The sequence below is a fragment of the Macrobrachium rosenbergii genome, chromosome 41 (genome assembly GCF_040412425.1).
Source record: "Macrobrachium rosenbergii isolate ZJJX-2024 chromosome 41, ASM4041242v1, whole genome shotgun sequence".
Lineage (NCBI taxonomy): Eukaryota > Metazoa > Arthropoda > Malacostraca > Decapoda > Palaemonidae > Macrobrachium > Macrobrachium rosenbergii.
In genome coordinates, this window is record NC_089781.1 from 81735473 (window position 1) to 81759480 (window position 24008).

The following is a 24008-nucleotide window of genomic DNA, read 5'->3' on the forward strand; positions in this document are numbered from 1 at the left end:
TTTTTTTTTTTATAAAAATGTCATTTTTATATAAGTGACTCACCAAGTAATTGCATAGCTGAATCCACAGTGATAGGAGGTGGGATACATGGACATATTCTACCTCAAAACATTAATAAAGTAATGACTTTGACAGCAGAAAAGTTGCCAGTATTGGTACAATGCTTGTTTCCTTACCTGGTAACAGAGCCACTGCAGGTGGGTACTGCCTCTGGTTGATGCTCATCTTAACCCATAGTATCGTGGCGGTATAACCGTGGGTTGCCTCCTACTTTAGTGGGGACTTTGCAGTGAAGGAGGTACTCCGATGGCTAGCAAAGTTAATAGGTGACCTTGCTCTGGGCGTGGGACCAGAATAAGAACACGACGCTGTCACCTACACTAATAAAAAAACCACACCCAAACCAACTACAAGAACTGGTTGGTACTTTGGGTACCATGTACCCCTAGGGCCCACCTCGGACTCAACACCCTTAATCTAGGCGAGGAGATAGAGGAGGGATAGAGAGCTCCCTATGCTTCCTCTCCCAACACCATGTCAGCCATGGATAAAGGTCCTAATGTACTACAATTCTCAAAAACCATTTCCACTTCTTTGAGATAATATGGTGCGAACACTGACCTGCGCTTCCAGGATGGAGGAGAGAGAGACATGTTGTGTCTGACGGCAAGAGAAGTTGCCACCACTCGAACCTCACGAGCTTTGACCTTAAATGAAGGTCGCACATCCTCCTGGATCCGAGTATGCGCCTTGGAAATTAGGTCCCTCAAAAAATATATCGCATTTTTTGACATCAGATGAGAAGGGTTCCGAACTCTCCAGTAATTTTTATTACACTTAGATGAGTTTATTAGGTAACGGAACCCACTAAGTTAAGGTTTGTTAGGTTGAGGTGCCACTTTTACATATCTTGTATGCATACCTCACAAGTGGGCATAACTACTGCAATCAACTACATTTCGTTAGGCTAAACTGTACACTACCGTACTGTTCATATTTTAAGAAGCAATTCATTTTGCATATACAGTATTTGTCTGAAAATGATAAGTAAATTATAATTTTACATCAAATACTTATTACAAAACACCCAATAGGAGAGGCTATTAATTACTTTATATGGAATTACTGAGTACTGAACTGAGCAAGTTGCTTTAGGGTACTGTACTGTGCGTGCTATATGCCAATCTTCATTATTTAATGGATTTTATTACTTGCTGGGAACAGAGGTGTCAGCAAGGCATTATTTAATAAGTAATCACTTGTTACTCACTCACACACACAATGAAAAGAGGGAGAAAAAGAAATGCAGGCTAAGATGGATGCTCTCACATTGATGTTCGAAGTCCTGATACCAATTAACGGGTCATAGATCCTTCTTCTATCCATAAGACATCAGAATGTATGCATCTGGAGGCATTTGGACTGCAAATGAGGGTTCTATAGGTCTGATAGGTTTAGTATGAAAAAGTGAAAGGCAATGCAGAACAGGAGGCTCCAGTGAAATACTGTACGAAGATGATCTGGCATTATCAGAATATTCAAAGGAAGAGGTCTCATTTAAGTTTAGAAGATGAGTGAATGTTATGGAAGAGACGACTGAAAATAAATGAAAGCAAAGATGAAGTTTGGTAAGATTATATGGATGCTGTGGAATCATGGAATGAATACTGTGTTTCATCATAACTAGTTTAGGATGCCAGAATACTATGTACATAGTAACCAAACTAAAAAGATGAAAAATCAAGAGCATACAGCAACTTTCACAAATGCCTATATTGTGCCCAATGAAATGCTCCTCAAGGAGTCATCCCTCACTGAGATGGTGAAGAGATGGAGGGGATTTATTACGTTATGATGGGAGGGCAAGCCCTCAAGAAAGTAAAACAGAACTATGAAGCTGGAATTGAAAGAGAAATTAGAACTAGCACATCATCACTCTGGATAATGTGGAAAGAGACAGCTGAAATACAGGTAAATAAGACTATCCTGTTGGTGAAAAGTAAACACAGCACAGGTTGATGCCTATGACAATCAAACCCTACAACAGCATTTGTAGCACACAAACCTCACAATCTACAATGTACTACTTACCAAAGAATCCAAGTCATCAAAAAACCACGCATTTCGGCCATCAATGATCAGTTCTGGAGCTGGCTTTGAGTGGTCATACAACTGCAAAGAAGAAGAAATTACAAATAGATCCAATATCAAATAAATGAAACAAAAATAGAAAATACTATGTCCTAAAAATCAGAGTAACATCCACATTTATGATATTATGCAAATTTAAATATGATCAAAACATTACTCATTAAAATTTATTGTAACACATGAGACCAAATGTATCAAACTAAAAAAATTTTCATGAAAACTATGTAAGTAAATATCTAGTCTGCTGCACTTTTCAAAATTTGAAAATCAACCAAACAATTAACATTAGACCAATTACTTGACTTCAACCTACCTCCTGTAGTACTGGGATGACTGGAGGTTTGCACTGCTGAAGGAAGTGCAGCACCATCAAAATGTAAGCGTAAGAAGAGAGGGATCCACGAGAGGCGTCCCCGATATCACATAATTTGGCAAAGTATTTCATACCATATCCAAGGCACTGTAAGAAAAAACCCATCACCAAAAGAATGGCCTGATGAATTACTTTTATCTTGAGTTTGGTTTTAACAGGGCAGAAGGAGCTTAACTTTTAATTCAAGCTCTATTAATACATTCATATGGGTATAATTTCAACATCTCAAAAATAATTGAATAACCTCTTATTCCTGTACAAACATTATTACTAACATACTTCAGTCATTATATGAACAAACTTGCTCAACTTTTACAATATATTGCAAAATCAACTTCCCTGGGTTGCAATGGTATTGACACAGAAATTACTTCAGGAAAACTAATAAAAAAGTAGTCCAAATGGTATATAAAATTCCCTTTGAATAACTTTTACTTTTTCACCAATCTCTGGGTAACCAGTATACTCAAACTGGTTACATGTCAGTAGGATACAAATTATTACCTTTTTTCATTTTTCAAGTTATCCTCAAAATTCAAAGTAACTTCTTGACTCTATAAGCTTTTAATATAACAAATTTTACCCATTCACTACCATTTCTTAGGACTAAAATATACAGTACTAACCTTGACCCTGTGATCAATCTTGGCATAGGTTGCCAAGAGCTTTGTATTTTGTAGGGCCAGGGTGTTATAGAGAGAAAGATCTCCTTCCAACGAAGCCCGGCGGATGGAAAACTTCACAATGGGGACCTTGGCAGTTGTTATGGCAATTACATGTCCACATTGCCGGTACTTCTTCAACTTTTCTGCTAAGGATTCTATCACTTTGATGTGGTCAATATCCTAAGTGGGATGATAAATAAGCCATATACCTTCAATATGTAGCTTTCTCAGCTTCATTTTATTCCAGTTTACTCATTGCAACTACTCTTATAAAAGAACTACAATACCGATAATTTGCAATTATACATGTAACAATAAATTCCATAAAAAAATCATAATGTTGATTTTTTAATGCAAAGTTTGACTGGACAGTAAATATCATCATCAAAATCAGAAGTGTTTACAAATACCACTGTACAGTAAACTCCCCGTATTCAAGTTCTCACGATTCGTGGACTCACCAATTAACAGGATTTTCTGTGGAATGTATCTATAAATTATTCGTCAAAAATTCAGCAATTCGCGGACTTTTTTTTGTCGGGAAATATTCACTAATTAGTGTATTTTCATGTTATTTTCATGACTAAATACATTTATGATAAAAAAATTATTTACTAATTTTAAAATTTTATGAAGATTAATAATAATAATAATAATAATAATAATATTAAAGCAAAGATAGATGGTCAGAAATGATACTACTGAAATATTAAAATTACATTAAAGTACTACTGAAATTATATTAAAACAATGTGTAAGTGTTTCAGGATGATAGTACTCTATAAGCATTTTTAGAGGGTACATTTTATGATAAAATAATGATTTATGCGTACTAATTTTCAGATATTAACATTAAGTTTAATAAGATTAATAACATTAAATACAACTAATAATTCTCTCTCTCTCTTATTTAGATGAGAGAACTTTTCCGACATGTATATGTATGTATGTTTCTTTTGTATGATAAATAAATGATTTACCTAATAAGTACTAATTTTCAAATATTAAGATTAATAAGATTAAATAATAATAATAATAATAATAATAATAATAATAATAATAATAATAATAATAATATTTTCCATGCATTTGTGTACTAAAATTTTAACATTTTAAACAAACAAACAAATAGTGATTCCCAATCTTTTTTCCTTAACTTGAGAAAGGATGGGGGAGGGTAAATGTCAATTTACTTTACAGTTTGACATATTAGCTGGAGGGGAAAGAGTTGCCCTCTGAAGCTCAAGTATTTCAATCTTTTGATATGTAAAGAGTTCATTTCTCTCTCTCTCTCTCTCTCTCTCTCTCTCTCTCTCTCTCTCTCTCTCTCTCTCTCTCTCTCTCTCTCTCTCTCTCTCTCTGTCAGGAAAAGATACTGTTTGTGAGTGTGCGTGTGTGTTCATAGTGTTTTAAAAATGTGTAGTAAAGGTATTACATCTTTGGAAGACAAAACACCTATAAATTTTTTTATTGTCAGAGAGATTAGAGAGAAAAACTCTCTCTCTCTCTCCCTCTCTCTGTCAGGAGAAGATACTGTTTGTGTGTGTGTGTGTGTTCATACTGTTTTAAAAATGTGTATTACATCTTTGGAAGACAAAAAACATATAAATTTCTTCGTCGTCAGAGAGTCTCTCTCTCTCTCTCTCTCTCTCTCTCTCTCTCTCTCTCTCTCTCTCTCTCTCTCTCTCGTTGAATATAAGTCGAAGTGTGGTAACTCTCTTTCTCTCTGCTTTGGCTGGAAGGCTGAGAAGTAGGCCTACATATGTACATATTTTTATATTATAATTATATGTACATATAATATAATTATATGTACATATAATTATATTATTAATATAATTATATTATATTAATAATATAATTTCAAAGATTAATACAGTTATTGGTTATTAGGTATATTTAACGTAGGATGATACTTTAAGTATACATTTGGTATTTGAACTTTCAAGACAGGCAGTTATAAGCAGTTTTGGGGTATTTTAACAGTATGGGGGGTTCTGGAAATTCCCCTGCAAATCACGGGGTTTACTGCACTACATTTATAAACTTAAAGGACTAATTCATATTATTTTTTTTCTAACTGATAAAAAATATAACAAAATATTTGCATGGAATAAACATAAAAGGACATAGATTTACAAAACAGACTTCCAAAAAATTAAATACCCTTCTATGAAAAATAGAAGACAGTTAGTTATAAATGATTTGTTTAACCAGACCTCTGAACCCCTTTTAGGGTTCTTCTAGGGCTGGGGGAAAAAAAGGGGGAGGGAAGAATGCATAAAAATTTAAATAAATAATAAAAAAGGGGGGTGAAAATAAAATAAGACTGGTAAAATTAAGAAAAAGAACAATACAAGTTTGAAACATCCAGGTGACTGTGCATGGATATTCCAAGTAAAGCCTCTCTTGAACTCAAGAACATCAGCACCAACAACTGTGCCAGGATGATTGATCACAGTTTTAAAGGGTAAATGAATAAATGGTGCCATTGAACACTACTGCTCATGGTGTGCAAGTAAGTTAGTTGCTCTAGCAAGAGCACACTTGTTACTGACCTCTTCTAAGTCAAAGAGCATTACACTGAAGCCATAAGCAGGCATATCTAGGCAAAATCTATGGAGAAAAAATGGGAATGGAAGACTTCTAGTATAGGGAAGTGTTACACTGTGGCACCTAAAGAAATTGCTAAAATCCATACAAGAGAATAAAATTCAATGGAATGAAATGTGAAGCCTGTGGCATTATAACCATTCTCTGCATTTTCATGGGCTTAACAAACAATAGCAGCATTAAATACATTTCTTCAGGAGTTATAAAAAAGATAGCTTGTTAGAGGTAAATGTAATCAGCACCACCGACTCACAAAAAATTAAGTACAATGTTACCTAACCAAGTGAATAATGGAATGGGAGCATGATATGAGACTGAGTTTTGCTAGAGTTCACCCTTATGCAGAAATTACTACACCAGTTATTGACTGAATCCACATTTCTTTTAAAGATAACAACTTCATCGTGCATTTAAGAAAAGTTAACTTGTAAAAGAGTTGCAATACCTGCATTTGCTAATACTGTACCTTATTTTATCAGTAAAATTATTAAACAAGTCACTATTACACTATCTCATTTCATCAGTAACATGGTTAAGCAAGTCACTATTACACTAAGAATTAAAAAGACACCAGAATACCACCCTAACATGAGACAAGATAGGTCAAGGCTCACTGATAAAATAATACCATCTATTGTCAATTACTTTGAAGACTAAACTAGACTGACTAAGTAGTTTTTATTGGTTCTTTGGTGAACAGAAGTCAAATTATGCACTATAATAAATTTGAATGAGACTATGATCAAACCACTGTCAAAACTGTTTTGGATGCAACTAGCTACATATAAAATTATATTTGGAAATGGAAAAAAGGCCAAATATATGACCACTGTTCTTGATTCAAGCCTATCAAGAATGAAACAAGAAGCACCCAATACAAAAGAGCAATCTTCCAAACAGGGAAGATTAGCTTTTCCTCAAAGTAGAAAACTTCATGATGTGCCAAAATAAACGCCATGTAAAAACAGGAAGAGAGGACATCAAATATTTTATAATTACAAGTATATTAAAATATTATATGGATGCTGAGTCTCATCATAATATAACAGGCATTACATAAACTCATGTAAAAAAAAAGTATATCAAACTTTTTTTTATAAATACAGGTAACTTTAACACCTGTATAGATGAAATGAATCTAACTGTGACTTAAATGACATTACTCAAAGGAATGTTTTGATAGAGGAATATATAATTTTTTTTTAATATTTAAAAGAAAAATGATATTTTAATGATAAAATAAAGTTTGTTCATACTTACCTGGCAGATATATATATAGCTGTATTTCTCCGAAATCCGACAGAATTTCAAAACTCGCGGCACACGCAGTGTGGCCAGGTGGTTAGTACTCATTCCCGCCGCTGGGAGGCGGGAATCGGGAACCATTCCCATTTTCTAGTGCCACTGTCTCAAGAGGGGAGGCAGGTGGGCACTATAAGTATATATATCTGCCAGGTAAGTATGAACAAACTTTATTTTATCATTAAAATATCATTTTGTTCATGACACTTACCTGCCAGATATATATATATAGCTGAATCCCACCGTTGGAGGTGGGAAGAGACAGAATAGGATTTAGGAAACAAACAAATGTAGGCGATTGACGCCTTGGTTCCTTACCTGTTAGCATAGCTGACTTCGAGGTTACTGTCACCCAAGCCTGCTTCTGCTTTTCTAGAGTCTCCAGCAAGGTAGGGACCTATAAAGCTGGTGAGACCTAGATGACCTGTCCACGGGAGCGTGACCACAATAGGACTAGATCATGCGACCATACAGAGAGGGAAAAGGAGCAACGACCAACCACCTGACCGGCTTATCTAAGGCATTGAACCTAAAATAGGCTAAAAAATTGGGACGTCCATCTCAATGGCCACCCAACAACCAAAAACACAACAACAAGATTAAAAAATACTACCTAACCCCTAAAGGATAGGATGAGTATTGCCCTCTTCTCCCAACATCGTGTCTGCGGAAACGTATGGTCCCAGCGAAGAGCAGTCTTCAAATGTTGTCTTCACATCCCGCAAGTAATGCGAAGCGAACACTGAATTACTTCACCAGAAGGTGGCACCCAGAATATCATTAAGGGACATATTCTTTTGGAAAGCCACCGAAGTCGCGATGGCTCTTATTTCATGAGCCTTTACTTTCAGAAGTCTCATGTCACCTTCTAGGCAGGAGGAATGAGCCTCTCTAATAGTACTTCTTAAAAAGAATGCTAAGGCATTCTTAGACATAGGAAGATCAGGTCTCTTCACCGAACACCACAGACTGTCCGATGAGCCTCTAGTCTCCTTGGTCTTGGCTAAGTAGAACTTGAGAGCCCTGACAGGACACAGGACTCTTTCCGACTCTTGCCCAAGAATCTCCGTCAAACCTTTGATTTCAAAAGACTTGGGCCAAGGGTTTGAAGGATTTTCGTTCTTAGCTAAGAACAAAGGATTTAGGGAGCATACAGCATTAGGACCCCTAAAGCCAATATTTTTGCCAATGGCTTGCACTTCACTAATCCTCTTAGCTGTCGCCAGAGCCGTTAGGAAGACAGCCTTCCTAGTCACGTTCTTGAGGGAAGCCGAAGACAGAGGTTCGAAAGCACTTGACATAAGGAACTTCAGGACAACATCCAGATTCCAAGAAGGCGTCCTGAGTTGAGGAATTTTGACAGTCTCGAAGGATCTCAAGAGATCGTGAAGATCCTTGTTGTCGGACAAGTTCAGGCCTCTGTGTCTAAAGACTGCCGACAGCATACTCCTATAGCCCTTAATAATTGAGACTGCCAGTTTATTCTTTTGCCTGAGATGAAACAGGAAGTCAGCTATTTGTGGTACAGAGGTCGTGGTCGAGGAAATTCCGTTGCTCCTGCACCATTTCCTAAAAACAGCCCACTTGGACTGATAGACCGCATTAGATGAAGGTCTCCTGGCACTGGCGATAGCCTTTGCCACTGCTTTCGAAAATCCTCTTGCTCTTGCCAGCTTTGTGATAGTCTGAACGCAGTCAGACTCAGAGCGGGGAGGTTTTTGTGGAACCTTTCGAAATGCGGTTGCCTGAGAAGGTCCACCCTCAGTGGAAGCGTCCTTGGAAAGTCCACCAGGAAGGCCATGGTCTCTGGGAACCAATCCGCTGCTGGCCAGAAGGGGGCTATTAAAGTCATCCTTGTTCCTTCCGACGTTGCAAATTTCCTGATCACTTCTCCCAGAATCTTGAAGGGAGGAAAAGCATAAAGGTCGAGGCCTTTCCAGTTCCAGAGGAGGCGTCTATAGCTATTGCTCCTGGGTCTAGGACAGGAGAGCAATAAAGAGGAGTCTTTTCGTCCTGGACCCGTGGCAAAGAGGTCCACTAGAGGATGTCCCCATAACCTCCACAGTTCTAAACATACCTCCTCGTGAAGGGTCCACTCAGTCGGTAGAAGCTGATGTTGCCGACTGAGAAGGTCCGCTCGGATATTCTCCACGCCCGCAATGAACCTTGTGAGGATCGTGACCCCCCGTGCATGAGTCCAAAGCAGGATCTCCTCGCTAGGGTGAACAGGGAACAGGATCGAGTAACCCCTGTTTTTGAGGTAAGCTAGAGCTGTGGTATTGTCCGAATTTACTTGGACAATTCGGCCTGAAACTCGGTCTTGAAGAATTGAAGGGCCAGCAGGATAGCCCCAATTCTTTGAGATTTATGTGCCAGGACACCTGTTCCCCTCTCCAGGTGCCTGACACTTCTTCCCCTCCTAGTGTTGCTCCCCATCCCTCCTGGGAAACAACTCCTCCAGCGAGGTCCAAAAAATGGCGTCGGAAAACAACCTCTTCCTCGTGGAGACGATCTAGAGGAAGAAGTTCCTCCACGAAAAGGGTTCTTCTTCCTGGCGGACAAAACTGAAGCTGGGAGAGCTGAAGGGACGTCTCGAAGAATGGGCCAGAAGATCTTGCGTGGCCTTCTCCTTAAGACTAGAAGAGATGTCCCTAATTAAAGACTGGGGGAAGAGATGGTTGGACAAAGGAGAGAACAATAACTCTGCCCTTTGCGAAGGAGAGACTGACTTAGAGGTAAAGTCGCAAAACAAGGCCCTCTTCTTTAAGAGGCCCGTACCAAAGTGAGAAGCCAGTTCTTCTGATCCATCCCTGACTGCCTTGTCCATACAGTTAAGGACACTAGAGAGCTCCCCCAGGCTGATCGAATCGGGGCTCCTTAGCTTAAGGTCTAAAGCTCCCAAGCACCAGTCCAAAAAATAAAACACCTCCATGGTGCGGAAGAGTCCTTTGAGATGATGATCTGTCTCTGACAAAGTCCAAGAAACCTTAGCAGTAGACAGATGGGACCTTCTGGGAGCGTCGACAAGGCTGGTGAAATCCCCTTGAGGAGAAGAAGAAGGAACTCTAGGACTGATATCCTCTCCTGTCTCATACCACATACCAGCCTTGCCACAAAGCTTAGACGGAGGCACTGCAAAAGAGGTCTTGCCATGGGACTTCCGTTCCTCCATCCATGCGTTGACTTTCTTAAAAGCCCTTTTGGTAGCCAACATGAAGAAGTCATCTTCACAAACCCTGGCGCTCTCCTCGCTTTGGAAGAAGCTAACTGTGAAGGAGGAGAGAGAGGAGCCGAGGGTTTAAACTTATCTCCGAACAAGTCTTTAAGAAGTCCAGTTAACACCTGATAATCGGAAGTAGAGGAAGCAGAAGAGGGCTCGACGTCAGCAGGATCCGAGTCGCCAGAAACTTCTCCCACAACAGCCGGAGAAACAACCGAGTCACCTAACACTTTAGGGGAACGAAGGCCTTGAGGTCCGATACGAAGAAGGGATCTTCTTTTCGCAGACGAAAGAGAATGCTCTGTAACGTCTCGAAGAGCAACAGAAGGGACGTCCTGGAGAGCGTCCTGGTCCTGAGCGTCCATCCGGGCGTCCATCTCAAAGTCCAGAAGAGCGTCCTGCGGCGTCCTGCACAGAAGCGTCCTGAAGAGCGGTAACAAGCGTCCTGGGAAGCAGCTCATGGCGTCACGTTGACGTGGCGTCACGACGGGAACAAGTCCGTGAACTAAGAGGGCGACAAGGCGATGAAGCAGGAGACGGAGACGAAGAAAAAGGAGCAGGAGAGGGAGACTTCCTGGACTTCTTGACGGGCAAATTTAAGTCCTTGCGACGACGAGGCGCTGCGTCCCTCTCAGCAATAAGAGAAGACAACTGCCGCTGCATCTCCAACAAAAATCTTCTTAGACGGAGAAGAATCAAGTCTGGGGAAGAGTTAATCCTATGGGAAGACGAGGGGCAAGGGACGCCTTCTTCTTCCTCACAGGAGCAAAAAGGTTCTCTCCTTAGAGCGACTGGGGCGCTCACAAACGTCCTCATCAGGCGGCGTCTTGGTCCTCTTCTGTGGTGGGAAAGCTTCATGATACCCAACAGACGATGAAGACTGACGAAGCGTCCTCTTGAACAAGCTCCTCTTCAGAGGGCGAGAGTCCTTTCGAGTTCCACCCCTTACGAGGGGAGGACGCCTCGGAGGGGAAAAGCAGTCCTTGAGAATACGTGCGGCACGATCCTTGGCAGCCTGGGAAGTGACAACAGGACCTGCGAAGGGCGTCAGATCGGTGGGAAGCCCCGTAACCTTCTTGCGGCTTTCGACATGCCTTCTCCTGAGTCCTGGGAGTCTGACAGCGGTCCAGGCCTAGAAGCATTATGGGGCCGATCTGACGCCCCCTCCACAACACTGGGGGGAGCACTGCACTTCCCAACACTTTGAAGAGATGTCACTTTATTTTCAAGCGCACGGATGGAGTTCATGATCTCCGTCAGGGACAAACCCTCCGCAGACACAACATCAGGGCCCGAAGGCAAAACCACAGGGACAGGTGCAACATTATCTACTTTAGGATTATCAGGAGAGGAAATAACCTGACTCTTGCACACACTCCTGGAGGAGGACCTCCTGACCCTGTCACGCTCCAACTTGCGAACATACGAATCATACGACTTCCAGCTCGCATCAGACAAGGTTCACACTCCTTACATTGATCATCTATCAGACAAACATGCCCCCTACACCTCAAGCAAACCGAGTGAGGGTCTACCGAAGCTTTCGGTAGCCTCACCTTACAATCACTCATGCAACATACACGAAAACTAGCAGAACTAGATCCAGACATATTTAAAGAGCAGTCATAAGCAAAATCAAAAACAGTCCAGAAAAAAGCGTGTGCCAATCCACAGTCCAAAGTCCAATACCAAAAGTCAAGAGAATACTTAAGTGGAAACCAGCAAGTAACGAAATCCAGAGACGGAGGTACTGACAACAGGTGTTGACAGTACCGGCGACAGAGAAAATCTGAATAGAAAATGGGAATGGTTCCCGATTCCCGTCTTCCAGCGGCGGGAATGAGTACTAACCACCTGGCCACACTGCGTGTGCCGCGAGTTTTGAAATTCTGTCGGATTTCGGAGAAATACAGCTATATATATATCTGGCAGGTAAGTGTCATGAACAAAATTACTTTCATCAGGTAATTAAAAATTGAAGAAAAATAATTTTCAGAAAGTAAAACTGTATTAAAGTTGATTAAGAAATAAATAATTGTTTTTATTGTTAAAAGACAAAATACTTTGAGAAAGTAATTCCCAAATAAAGTATGCAGGAAAAACTCATTATATACACAAGACTCAAACAAGACTATGGTCTCACCTCCCCAGTTGGATTGCCTTCAAAAGTAAGACATATGTCCAAATCAGAATGCTGGAATCCAAAGCCATTAGCAGAAGAACCAAACAACTTTAGAGTAACTCCTTGAAAAAACTGTCGAATGTAAAATTGAAGATCAGCTACTATTCTATCTCTCTCTTCTATTTCTTCTTGACGTGGCTCAAAATCCCCTGGAAATACAAGATTCATCAGTTTATGGTGTGAGTTTTACAAGTTTCTAGCATTATGTCACTGGGAAATACATACAATATTATTTCTCAACATATATATTCAAGAAAGAGATATGGCATATTTACAGGGTTTTTCTAAGTTACAAAATTATGAACACTTTTTTTCTGATTACACCTCTTGTGCATGATTAAATGTACACAAACCAAAAGATGCATACTAACTTGAAACACTGCAATGCCAATACCACATAAAATCTTCATATAAAATGGCACTTCCAATAAAAATGACAACCCTAGTATTCGTGGAACATAAAATATGTTTAAAATTTAAGTGGCCTTACTATTACAAAATTAAGAGATGATGTGGTTGCTTCCAAAATTTTTTAAAAATATCCTGGATATTACTGCAGCAATGTATATAGGTTCATGGAGGTGTCAAGCCACATTCATAAAGTCTCATTACAGAGAAGTGAACCATAGATGGTCAAATATTCAATTATTGGAATGAAGGGTTTTAGCAAGGTGTAAGTTTCTCCCACTTAAACATTTAGTCAGGTAGTTTAGTCTTGGGATTTAACAACTCAATTCCTTCCTATATAAACTGATGTTTTTGGCATAGATCATTTTTGAATAAATGAAATTTTTAGGATAAAATTTACTTTTCAATACAAACCCATAAGTTCAATTTAATTTCTTGCTGTCTAATCAGCAGCAACAAAATCTGAAAAGTGAGACCCAGTGGACTACCTCATGCATTTGATGCACACGCAAATTTCCATGACTACTCTTTTAGTTTTAAATGTTTTTGACCATGTTTCTCGTTAAACAATAAAAAGGTCCTCTTTATGGGTTTGCATAACATTAATTTAATTTTTAAAAATTTACTTATCTCATACATACAAACTCATCACTCATATACAGCCCACATATTTTATATTTGAATGTACAGCCATGCTCAGAAGTTATGCTAAATGACTGCAAAGGATTTTGTCCAAAATTCACTGACAGGCAACCTAACACGCTCCATATTTACCTCCTCTATCAATGCGAAAACATGATTATTTCATAAAATAAGGCCACAATATGTTTCATAAGTGTAAAATTTGTCGTATCTATTATGTGAAGTCAAATTTTGAACACCAGTAAGGAAAATTTCCAAAACTTTTGGTCATCCAGTGCCGATGTGTTCAAAAAGAAGTCTTCATCAAACATACAGTAGGTAGAAATTTGTGTCACAGCAAGACATATTTTCAACTGTTACCATACACCTGCACTCAAGCTTTGGTTTTTAAGTGTTTCTCAATGCCCAGTGCTAACCACTGTTTTACCAATTTACTGAGCTATTCAGAACTTAGTTTATCAGACCATGACTAGGAGCTAAAGAACAGACATAAGTAAAAACCAGAAAGTTTGAGGGTCATGTTGATAAATCTTTACCAAGGCTACATCTCAAAAAATTATCCTTAAGAAAAAGGTGAACAAAACTTATGAAAAATTACTTGTTAACTTTTCAAAAATTGTAGACAGCTGGTTAATAAAAGAAGGCTTCATTGGTGGCAACGGTTTCAGTGGCGGTAATTCATCCTCCCGGCAGTCTGCTTTACAGTGACCTTCTTTCTGGCATGACCCACATATCAAAGGTGGGTCAACTCCATCGTTAAAAACCTTCCCCATGAACCTGTACAAAAAAAAAAAGAAAAAACTGTAAATATGCAGTAATCACAAAACAATCCTTTTCTAATTATGATTTAAGGTTTTAGTCTAAATCAGAAAAGCATTATGAAATCAAGCTAAGCTGAAACTCTACCAAGCTAGTCAAGTGAAACATACCATAGTCAATACTCTAAATGAATAAAAATTATATTTTCATAATAAAACTGTTTCATATATACTAACCAAGTAATTACATAGCTACAGTTTCTAATTTGCACAGAAGCCTTTTTTTTTTAAATTTGCGGTAGTGTTTCAATTGTTTTGTGTAGGTGACAAGCCCCGCCCACTATCAGGCAACACTGGGAACAACTTGGCAGACAACCTCAATATGTCTGTGCCCTTTTGTCCATCAGAGGGGTGGAGGGCGAGCTCTAATTTGGTAATTACTTGGTAAGTATATATGAAACTTTATTATGAAAACATAATTTTCTTATAAGTAACTTACCAAGTACTTACATAGCTGAATCCAACATTGAAAGGAGGTGGGATACATGGACATATTCTACTTCAAAACATTAAAGAATGGTAATGACTTTGAAATAAAAAGTTTGCCAGCACTGATACAATGCTTGTTGTTTCTTTTATCTGGTAAAAGAGCTACTGCAGGAGAATACTGCCTCTAGTTGGTGCTCATCTTAACATGTAATGGCATGGCGGTTGAACCATGGGGTCGTCTCTACTTAAGTGGGAGTTGCAGAAGGATAGGCAAGATCACTAGCAAAGCATAGACAAGTGCCTTTGTCCTGGGTGCATTACCAACATAAAAAACAACCATACAATGCTGTCACCCACACTAAAAAGACCACCACCCATCCACTGAAGACTGGTGGGTACTCCAGGTACAGGGTACCCCCAGGCTCCCCAAACCTCGAAACCAAACACCAAGGCAAAAAGACTGTAGGAGAAAAAGAGTGCTTCCTATGATTCCTCCCCCAATACCATGCCAGCCACCAATAATGGCCCAAGGTACTGCAATTTTCAAACACTGTTTCAACTTCTATCAAATAGCGCGACATGAAGACATATTTGCACTTCCTGTAAGTCGACTGAAGAATAGAAGTAAGGGACTCCCAAAGAAGGAGCTTCCCCGTGAAGGACGCCTTGCCTTACTCCCTTTTAGCAGAAAGCCAATCCTTAATCTCTTTGAGAGCCTTCTTAGCAGATGAAGAAAGAACCATCTTGGGGAGCCTATCTCTGTCATCTGGATGACTCCTCATCAGAAAGGTGAGACCGGGGCAGCTGGGGCGAAAAAGGAGGGAAAGGCTGCAAGCAAATTCTGAAACAGAGCTGCATAGGCAGAAGGAGGAGCAGGTTCTTGCTCAAACTCCTCTTCTCCTGAGGAGACCAGAGGCAGAGACATATCATGAGCAGGCTTTATTTCAGCCAACTGCTGTTTAATGGGAGCCAATGACGGCTAGTCTTGATCTACAGGAGCTGGAGACTGGTACAAAGAGTTGGCGCTGGGCGCTCGAGAGCTGGCACTGGGCACTTGGGAAGTGGCGCCACGTGCTCTAGAGGAGCCAGGCGTTTGGACGTTGACAACTGGTGCCTGAGAGGGTTCGTTGTGAGCTTGGGAGCCAAGTAAGGTGCTCAACAACTGGGCTCTCAGGAGAGAAGGCTTTGGGACAGTCCCTTGTGGAAAGTCGATGCTGGACTGAAGCAGGGATAGAGGGGTCCACAGCGTAACTGCAGAAAGGCTGTGGGCTGAGACTAGCCTTCCTGTACTTCTTAACAGGAAGCGGAGAACGGCAACCAACCTCACCTGCATGACTCTTCTGTAGTCGTGACAAATCAAGATACAGCTTACGGCACTTCCTGTCTGCGCTGGAATTGTCAGAACTAGGCGAAAACTGGTGCACAGTCTGTCAACTGAGGGGGGCAACTACCTGTGGGCAAACCCCACCAGCGTCCCTTGAACTAATGGCATGTCTTCTCCCAGGTTCAGGGGAGCAGGACAGTGACCTTCATCTAGGAGAACCGGTGGGACAAGTAGCCTCCTCCTCCACTTGCACAACACTGTCACTTATCACTTTATCGGTATACACTTTGGTCATTAAAACTTGCAGTGACGCTTCTAGCTCCGCCACTGTATTAACAAAAATTAATTTTCTTGTCAAACCTAGCTTCGAGACTGGCAATGGCATTAGGGTCGGAAGCAAGGGAGCCAGGCACGGGAGTAGGTGGATTAATAGTAGGAGGGCTAGGAACAGGAGCAAAAGCAGGATTAAGGGAGGAAGGAATAGCAGGACTTTCTAAACCAGGTTTAGAAGTGGATTCTAGACTAACTTGTCACTCGGCTCTAGAGGCCGCTTTCCTCTTCCTACCCCTTTCTAGCTTGTCTAGGTGAGATCTAAGTACCTTCCACTTCTTCTCGTCCCAGTTATTACATTCAGCACAAGTTTTCTCCTTACTACACTCCTGCCCCTTACAATTACTGCAAACTGTATGTGAATCATAACAAGACTTAGTCAATCTGGTTTTACATCCTTCGCTGCAGTAGCAAAAACTAGAGGAACTAGAATCAGACATATTCAGTAATAACACTATCCTGATCCTAAAGGATACTAAGAAGCTGAACATGCTTGAAGGCTACGCAAAATACACCAGTAATACTTCACCAAAATCCAGTGGCGCTTAAGAGGTTAGGAGGAGTCCAGGTAACGTTTGCAGCATTTCCTGTCCACACCGCAGTTGTCTGAAGAGCTGGAGGACAATGGATGGATATCTTGGACAAGCCTTTCCAGTGGCTGTCTGCCAATACCTGGGAGTGGGCAATAGGGGTGGCTGAGGGGGCAACTACCCGTGGGCAAACCCCATTGGCCTCCCTTGGACTTCAGTATGTCTGCTCCTAAGTTTGGGGGAGCAGGACAGGGACCTCGGTCTAGGAGAACCAATGGGAAGGATAGACACCTCCTCTAATTCCACTGCACTATCACTTTGCACTTTCTCTGAAAGTGCAAAAGAGAAGCCCCCCAAAATCAGCAACAGTACTAACTATTCGATTAAGTTTCTTATCGAATCTAGACTCGAAACTGGCGATGGAATTAAGATCAGAAGCATGGGAGCCAGGCAAGGGAGGAGAAGGCTGTTCAGTAAGAGGGCAAGGAGTATGAGAAACAGCAGGAATAGGGGTAGAAGGGGGAGAGTACTGGGCTAACCTCTAAAATGATATTTTTATAATAAAATTAACTTTCATATATACTTGCCAAGTAATTACTTAGCTATAGCTTTAACTTGCATGGCAACCCAAAATTAAAAAATCATGGTACCACTTCAATTGCATAGTGTAGGTGACAAGCACTGCCCACTGCACAGGTGCATGGATAACAGCTTCCACCAGTAGCGTCATTCTGCTTGTGCCCTCATGTCCATAAGAGGGGAGGAGGGAGGGCTCTGATTCTGCAATTACATGTTCCCTGATTCTGTAATTACTTGTAAGTATATATGAAACTTAATTTTATTATAAAAATATCATTTTCATATAAGTAACTTACCAAGTAATTACTTAGCTGAATCCCATATTGATAGGGGGTGGGATGAATGGACATACAGGCAGTCCCCGGTTATCAGCAGGGGTTCCATTCTGACAGTGTGATGATAACCGAAAATCACCAATAACCAAAAATGGTGCTTTTCAGGGCTTTTCTGGTGATTTTCGGGGCTTATCAGCACTGAAAAGTGCTGAAAATCGCCGATATTCAGTTACTGGCACCTCTGATAGGTATGTATTGGCACCAATACCCAATTATCGGCGCCAATAAGTAGAAATCGGCGATTTTCACCACTTGACAAGCGCCGTAAAACCGGATCGCCAATAACCAAGCCTGCCAATAACTGAGGACAGCCTGTACCCTACTCCAAAACATTAAGGTGTGATAATGACTTTGAAATAGAAAGGATGGCTAGCACTGAAACAATGCTTGTCGTTTCCTTACCTGGTAAGAGAGCTACTGCAGGTGAATACTGCCTCTGGTTGGTGCTCATCTTAACCAGTAACGGCATGGCAGTTGAGCCGAGGGTCACCTCTATGTCAGTGGGAGTCTTGCAGCGGAGGATAGGCCTGATCGCTGACAAATCACACATAAAAAGAGTGCCCTTGCCCTGGGCGCAGTACCAATAAATCAAACAACCAAACAATGCTGCCACCTACAATGACAAAAAACCACTACCCATCTATAAAGACTGGTGGGCACTCCAGGTACAAAGTAACCCCCCGCCTCCCTACATAACTCGACGCCCTATGTCAGGGCAAAGAGACAGAGGAGAGAACGAATCTCTCCTATGCTTCTTCCCCCAATACTATGCCAGCCTATGATAAAGGCCCGAGAGTACTGCAATTTTCAAACACTGTTCCAGCTTCTTTCAAGTAGTGAGTTGCAAAGATCAATTTGCACCTCCAAAAGATCGACTGAAGAATGGATGAAAGGGATAAATTATGCTTCAAAGCGAGAGAAGTAGCGACTGCTGGGACTTCATGCGCTTCACTTTGAACGCAGGCAAAGCATCTTCCTGAATCCGAGAATGCACCTTGGATATCAGGTCCCTTAGGAAGAACAACAAGAGCGTTCTTCGAAAGAGGGGCCCTAAGGATTCTTGACAGAACACCAGAGGTTGCTAGAAGGTCCTCTGATCTTCTCAGTCCTTCATAGATAATATCTTAGGGCTCTGACCGAGCAAAGAACCCTTTCCTCTTTCTCCAGGCCCAGGATTTCCATTAAATTCCTAATATGGAAGGAACGAGGCCAGGGCTTGGAAGGATCCTCGTTCTTGGCTAGAAAACTTAGGGCGAAAGAGCACACTGCGTCTCCTTGGGAGAAGCCTACCCTCTTGTCAACCACTTGCAGTTCACTAACATGCTTGGCAGTCGCCAAAGCTACAAGGAAGAGCGTTTTCCAAGTGAGGTTCTTGAGGGAAGCAGAACTGCTTAGAAGTGTCAAATGACTTGATGAGGTCATAAAGATCCTGGTTTGATAACAGGTCCACATCCCTGTGCTTAAAAACCCGAGGCAAGCATCGCTCAGTATCCTGTAATAGTGGAAGAGAACAGACGCCTAGAGGTCCTTAGATACAGAGGAAGTCTGCTATTTGGGTCAAAGATGTCTCAGAAGACAAGAAGTTATGTCTGAGGCACCATTGATAAAAACTGTCCACTTTGATTAGTGGATGTCGCAAGAAGATTGTTGTCTCCACTTTGCAATAACTCCCGCAGCTGCCCTTGAAAAACCTTTTGCTCTGACGAGTTTCCCGACAGTCTGAAGCCTGTCAGAGAGAGAGAGAGTGGACAACCTTTGGCGGTGTCTCCTGAAGTGAGGTTGAGTACCCACTGCCTTTGGGGAAGCAGTCTCGGAAAGTCTACCAACAGACTTAGAAAGTCCAGGAACCATTCCTTCATGGGCCAGAACGGAGCTACACAGGTCTTTTAGACGTTGTGGTGCTATGAGAACTTTTCAGCACTTCCCTCATCATGTTGAAAGGTGGGAATGCATACAGATCCAGGTCTGACTAGTCTTGGAGCATGGCATCTGTCGCCCATGCTAAGGGATCCTGGGCTTGAGAGCAGAAGAGAGGAAGGCGATTGTTTCTTCAGGTGGAAAACAAGTCTAGAGTTGGTTTGCCCTACAGTCTCCGAAGGTTGAGGCACACCATGTGTTCCAGGGTCCATTCGGTGGGAAGGACTTGCTTCAGATGACTCAGTTCGTCCGCCAGAACATTTAGTTTTCGTTGAATAAATCGAGTGACTAGCCTCACTTGATTTTGGTGTGCCAAAAGAAGCAGATCCTTTGCTGCCTGGCAGAGGGAAAAGGAACAAGTGACCCCGTTTTTGGATATATGACAGTGCGGTATTGTCCGCATGGACTACCACTGCCTTGCTGTAAGTCATAGTCAAGAAGTACTGAAGACCTAGATGAATGGCCTTTAACTGCCTGACGTTGATATGAAGTTTCCGTTCTTCTGGGGACCACATCCCAGAAACTTCCTGATTTCCCATAAGGGCTCCCCAGCTTAGATCCGAGGCATCTGAGTAGAAGTCTGGGTTGGGGCTCGGAGGACGAGGAGGCTATCCCAGTGAAAGTCTTCCTTCGGACAGCCACCACTGGAGATCAGATTTTATTTCCTGGGTGATGGGGAACACAACAGAGTCTGGTTGGGTTCTCCTGTCCCAGTTGATTTTCAGGTAGAGTTGGAGGACTCTCGTGTGCAATCTGCCTAATCTGACAGAGGTCTCGATGGACAAAAGAGTTCCTAGTAGGCTCATCCACTGACGGGCCGCACACAACAAGAGATCAAGAAAACTGCGGATCATCTGGAGGCAGTTGACGATTCTCTTAGGGGACGGAAAACCCTGAATAGTCTGAGAGTTGAGAGTCATCCCCAAATAGAGAATCTCCTGTGTCGGGGTTAAATGGGACTTTTGAAGATTTAAAAGAATTCCTAGTTCCTGAGTAGGTGAAGAATAGTCTGTAGGTCTTTCATGCACTTCTCCTTCGAAGGGGATTGAAGAAGCCAGTTGTCCAGGTAAAGGCTGATGTTGATGCCAATCAGATGAAGCCATTTGGCGAGAGGGGAGAGGAATCGAGTAAAGCGCTTGAGGTGCCGTGGAGAGGCTGAAGCAGAGGGACCAAAACTGGAAGACTTTGCCCTGGAAGACAAACCTGAGATACTTCGAGTCCAGATGTATGGGGATATGGAAGTATGAGTCTTGCATGTCCAGCGTTATCATCCAATCACCCTGGTGAATGGAGGCCGTGACTGACTGGTTCATTTCCATCTTGAACTTCGTCTCCCTTATGAAGTGAATGAGGGCACTTATGTCTAGGACTGGTCCCCAACCCCCCGGTGCTTTGGGGACTACAAGCAGATGATTGTAGAAGCCCTCTGTGCGGTTGTCCTAGACTTCTTCTATGGCTCTCTTCAGAAGGAGAGAAGATACTTCCTTCAAAAGGGCCAAATGCTTCTCTGAACCTGGTAAGTAGGCCATCAAGATGATGGAAGAGGTGACCAAAGGTGGGTTCTTCATGAAAGGGATGCAGTAGCCCTCCTTCAGAATCCTGATGATCCACTGGTCTGCCCCTCTGTGATCCACTTCTCCCAAAAACGGTGAAGTTTGGCTCCTTCTGGGGCACAAAGGACTTCTTGTTCACTTCTTGGGCAACGTTTTGGAAGAGCTCCTCTTGATGGTTCTATTTGGGAACCAAATGTTGGAGTGAGGTCTAGATTGCAACTTGGGCTTTTTCCCCGAAAGGGATGCTGTTGCAGCAGAGAGATCATCTTAGGTGCAAATGATGACAACAAAGAACTCTTGAGGTGCTTGGAAGACTGAGCTAAGAGGTCTTGAGTGGACTTCTCCTGGAGGTTCGAAGCGATCTCTTCCATGACCGACTGAGTGAAAAGGTAAAGCGGATTCAGGGGCGAAAATAACAACGCCAACCTCTGATATTGTGTGATTCCTCTGAAGGTGAAGGGGCAGCAAAGTTTTCTCGTCTTCTGAACCCCGAGAGAGAAAAGAGTCACAAGTTCCGAAGAGCCATCCCTGATGGCTTTGTCTGTGCATGACATCACACCAAACAAGTCCGCTGCAAAGTGGCCGTCCAAGTCCTTGAAGTCTTCTATATTCTTTGCAAAGGCTCCTACTGTCAAATCTACAGAAATGAACACCTCAAAAACCTTGAAGAGGTTCTTAACAAGGTGGCCCAGCTCAGCCAAAGAGAACATAATCTTCATTAAAGCGCAAGCCGAACGACCAGAAGAGTCGATGAGGCTGGAGAAGTCCCCCTTGGGAAGAGGTAGCAACTCCCAAAGAGGGAGCTTCTCCGGTAGCGTATAACAGGTATCTCCTTTTAACCAGATGAGAGGGAGGATGGGCGAAAGTAGTCTTGCCTTGCTTTCTTGTAGCAGCGAGCCAGTCTTCAATTTCTTTCATCAGCCTTCTTGGATAATGAGGAAAAAAACCATCCTTGGGAGCTGGGAGGCATCTTCTGGAAGGCTCCTCTTCAGGAAGAAGCAGGCGAGGATAGAGCAGCTGGAGTGAAAAAAGACAGAAAACTCACCAACACGCAGCAAAGAAGAGAAGCATACACTGAAGGAGGAGCAGAGTCTTGATTGATCTCCTCTTCATCTTTTGATGAGATTGGAGACAAGGCTAAATCTGAGCAGGCTTAGTGGGAGCTTTCTTAAGGAAGCTCATGATTTCAGAAAGCCTGATGGGCGCCAAAGAAGGATCATCTTGATCCGAGTTGGGCGTTTGGCGGTCGAGAGAGGTAGAAAGGTGGCGAAGAGTTGGCACTGGGCACGTGGACAGTGGTGCTGGGCGCTCAAAAGCTGGGATTGGGCTCTTGGGAGTAGACACTGGGCATTCAAGACGAGGCGGGAGGTTAGGCAACGGGCACTTGGAGTGATGCTTCGTATATCTGACAGCCAAAAGAGGATGCTCAGCAAAGAGGGGTTCAGGAGAGAACATGACTGGCAAATCTCATGGATGAGAAGGAAGTCGGACTGATGCAAATAGTGAGGGATCCACAGCGTGGCTGCAAGAAGGCTGTGGGCTGTTGAAAGCCTCCTTGTACCACTTAATAGGAAGTGGAGCAGACCGACCTGTGTCGCCTACATGCCTCTTCAATGGCCGGGATGAATCGAGAAAGCACCTGTGGCGCTTGTGATTGGAATGGAATCCGAACTGAAAGACAAACAACACACATCCAAAGACATGCCTTTCCAACGGCCATCTGTCAAAACCTAGGATTTTGCAACACGGTCGACTGAGGGGGGTGGGGGTGGCAACCTGTGGGCAAACCCCACCAGCTTCCCTTGGACCTCCAGTATGTCTTCTCCCAGGGTTAGGGGAGCAGGACAGTGACCTTCGTCTAGGAGAGCCAGCAAGACAGGAAGCCACCTCCTCCACTTGCACTTCACTAGACACTTTCCCACAAAACAATTTGTACATAAGGACTTTCAGGGATGCCCCTATCTCAGACACTGAACTCACTATCAGGCTCAACTTCTTTTCGAACTTGGATTCAAGGTTGGCAATGGCATTGGGGTCAGAGGCATGGGAGCTAAGCACAGTAGTATGAGGAAGGAGAGCTGGAAATTGGAGAAAAAGTATTACCTGGGATAGAAGGAATAGCAAGATTAAGATCTAACTTAGGCTTAGGGGAAGAATCTAGGCTAACAGAAGCCCTATTCTCAGCCCTCGAGGCCGCCTTTCTCTTCCTATTCTTTTTAAGCTTAGTAAGGTGAGATTCAAGAACCTTCCACTTTCTCTCGTCCCAACCCTTGCACTCATCACAAGTATTCCTATCTTTCTCTAACTTATCTAAAGAGACTTAACCCTAAAGGGACGGGCTAATTATATACCATACAACTCCCCCTACTGGGCAAACTTTAAGGTTGGCCAATTTAAGAAAAAAACAAGTCAATGGAAAGTGGAAGATATGCAACTGCACTTGTAAGAAAAAAAATTATACAAAATTTTCCCTACCTTCCACAGGAAGTTGAAAGTAACTATTACAACCCTGTTTGGGGCCCCTCTTTCGGGTCCATTCTGTTGGTGTGATGATAACTGAAAATTGCCGGCACTTTTTTGGCCATTTTTGAGGCTTATTGGTGCTGATATTCGCCAATTTTCGGTTATCGGCGCCT

General features: G+C 42.2%; 1 protein-coding gene across 4 annotated transcripts in view; it reads right to left on the reverse strand.

Moving 5' to 3' along the window:
- The window catches only part of LOC136826930 (terminal uridylyltransferase 7-like), a 182577-nt gene that overhangs the window by 70690 nt on the left and 87879 nt on the right, over nt 1–24008 (reverse strand). For all 4 annotated transcript variants that reach the window (XM_067084507.1, XM_067084509.1, XM_067084511.1 and 1 more), the window contains 5 exons: nt 14156–14334; nt 12469–12656; nt 3152–3370; nt 2466–2612; nt 2093–2173 (listed from right to left, as the gene is read on the reverse strand). In XM_067084507.1, the coding sequence (XP_066940608.1) occupies nt 2093–2173; nt 2466–2612; nt 3152–3370; nt 12469–12656; nt 14156–14334 (814 nt within the window). The remainder of the gene's footprint in view (nt 1–2092; nt 2174–2465; nt 2613–3151; nt 3371–12468; nt 12657–14155; nt 14335–24008) is intronic.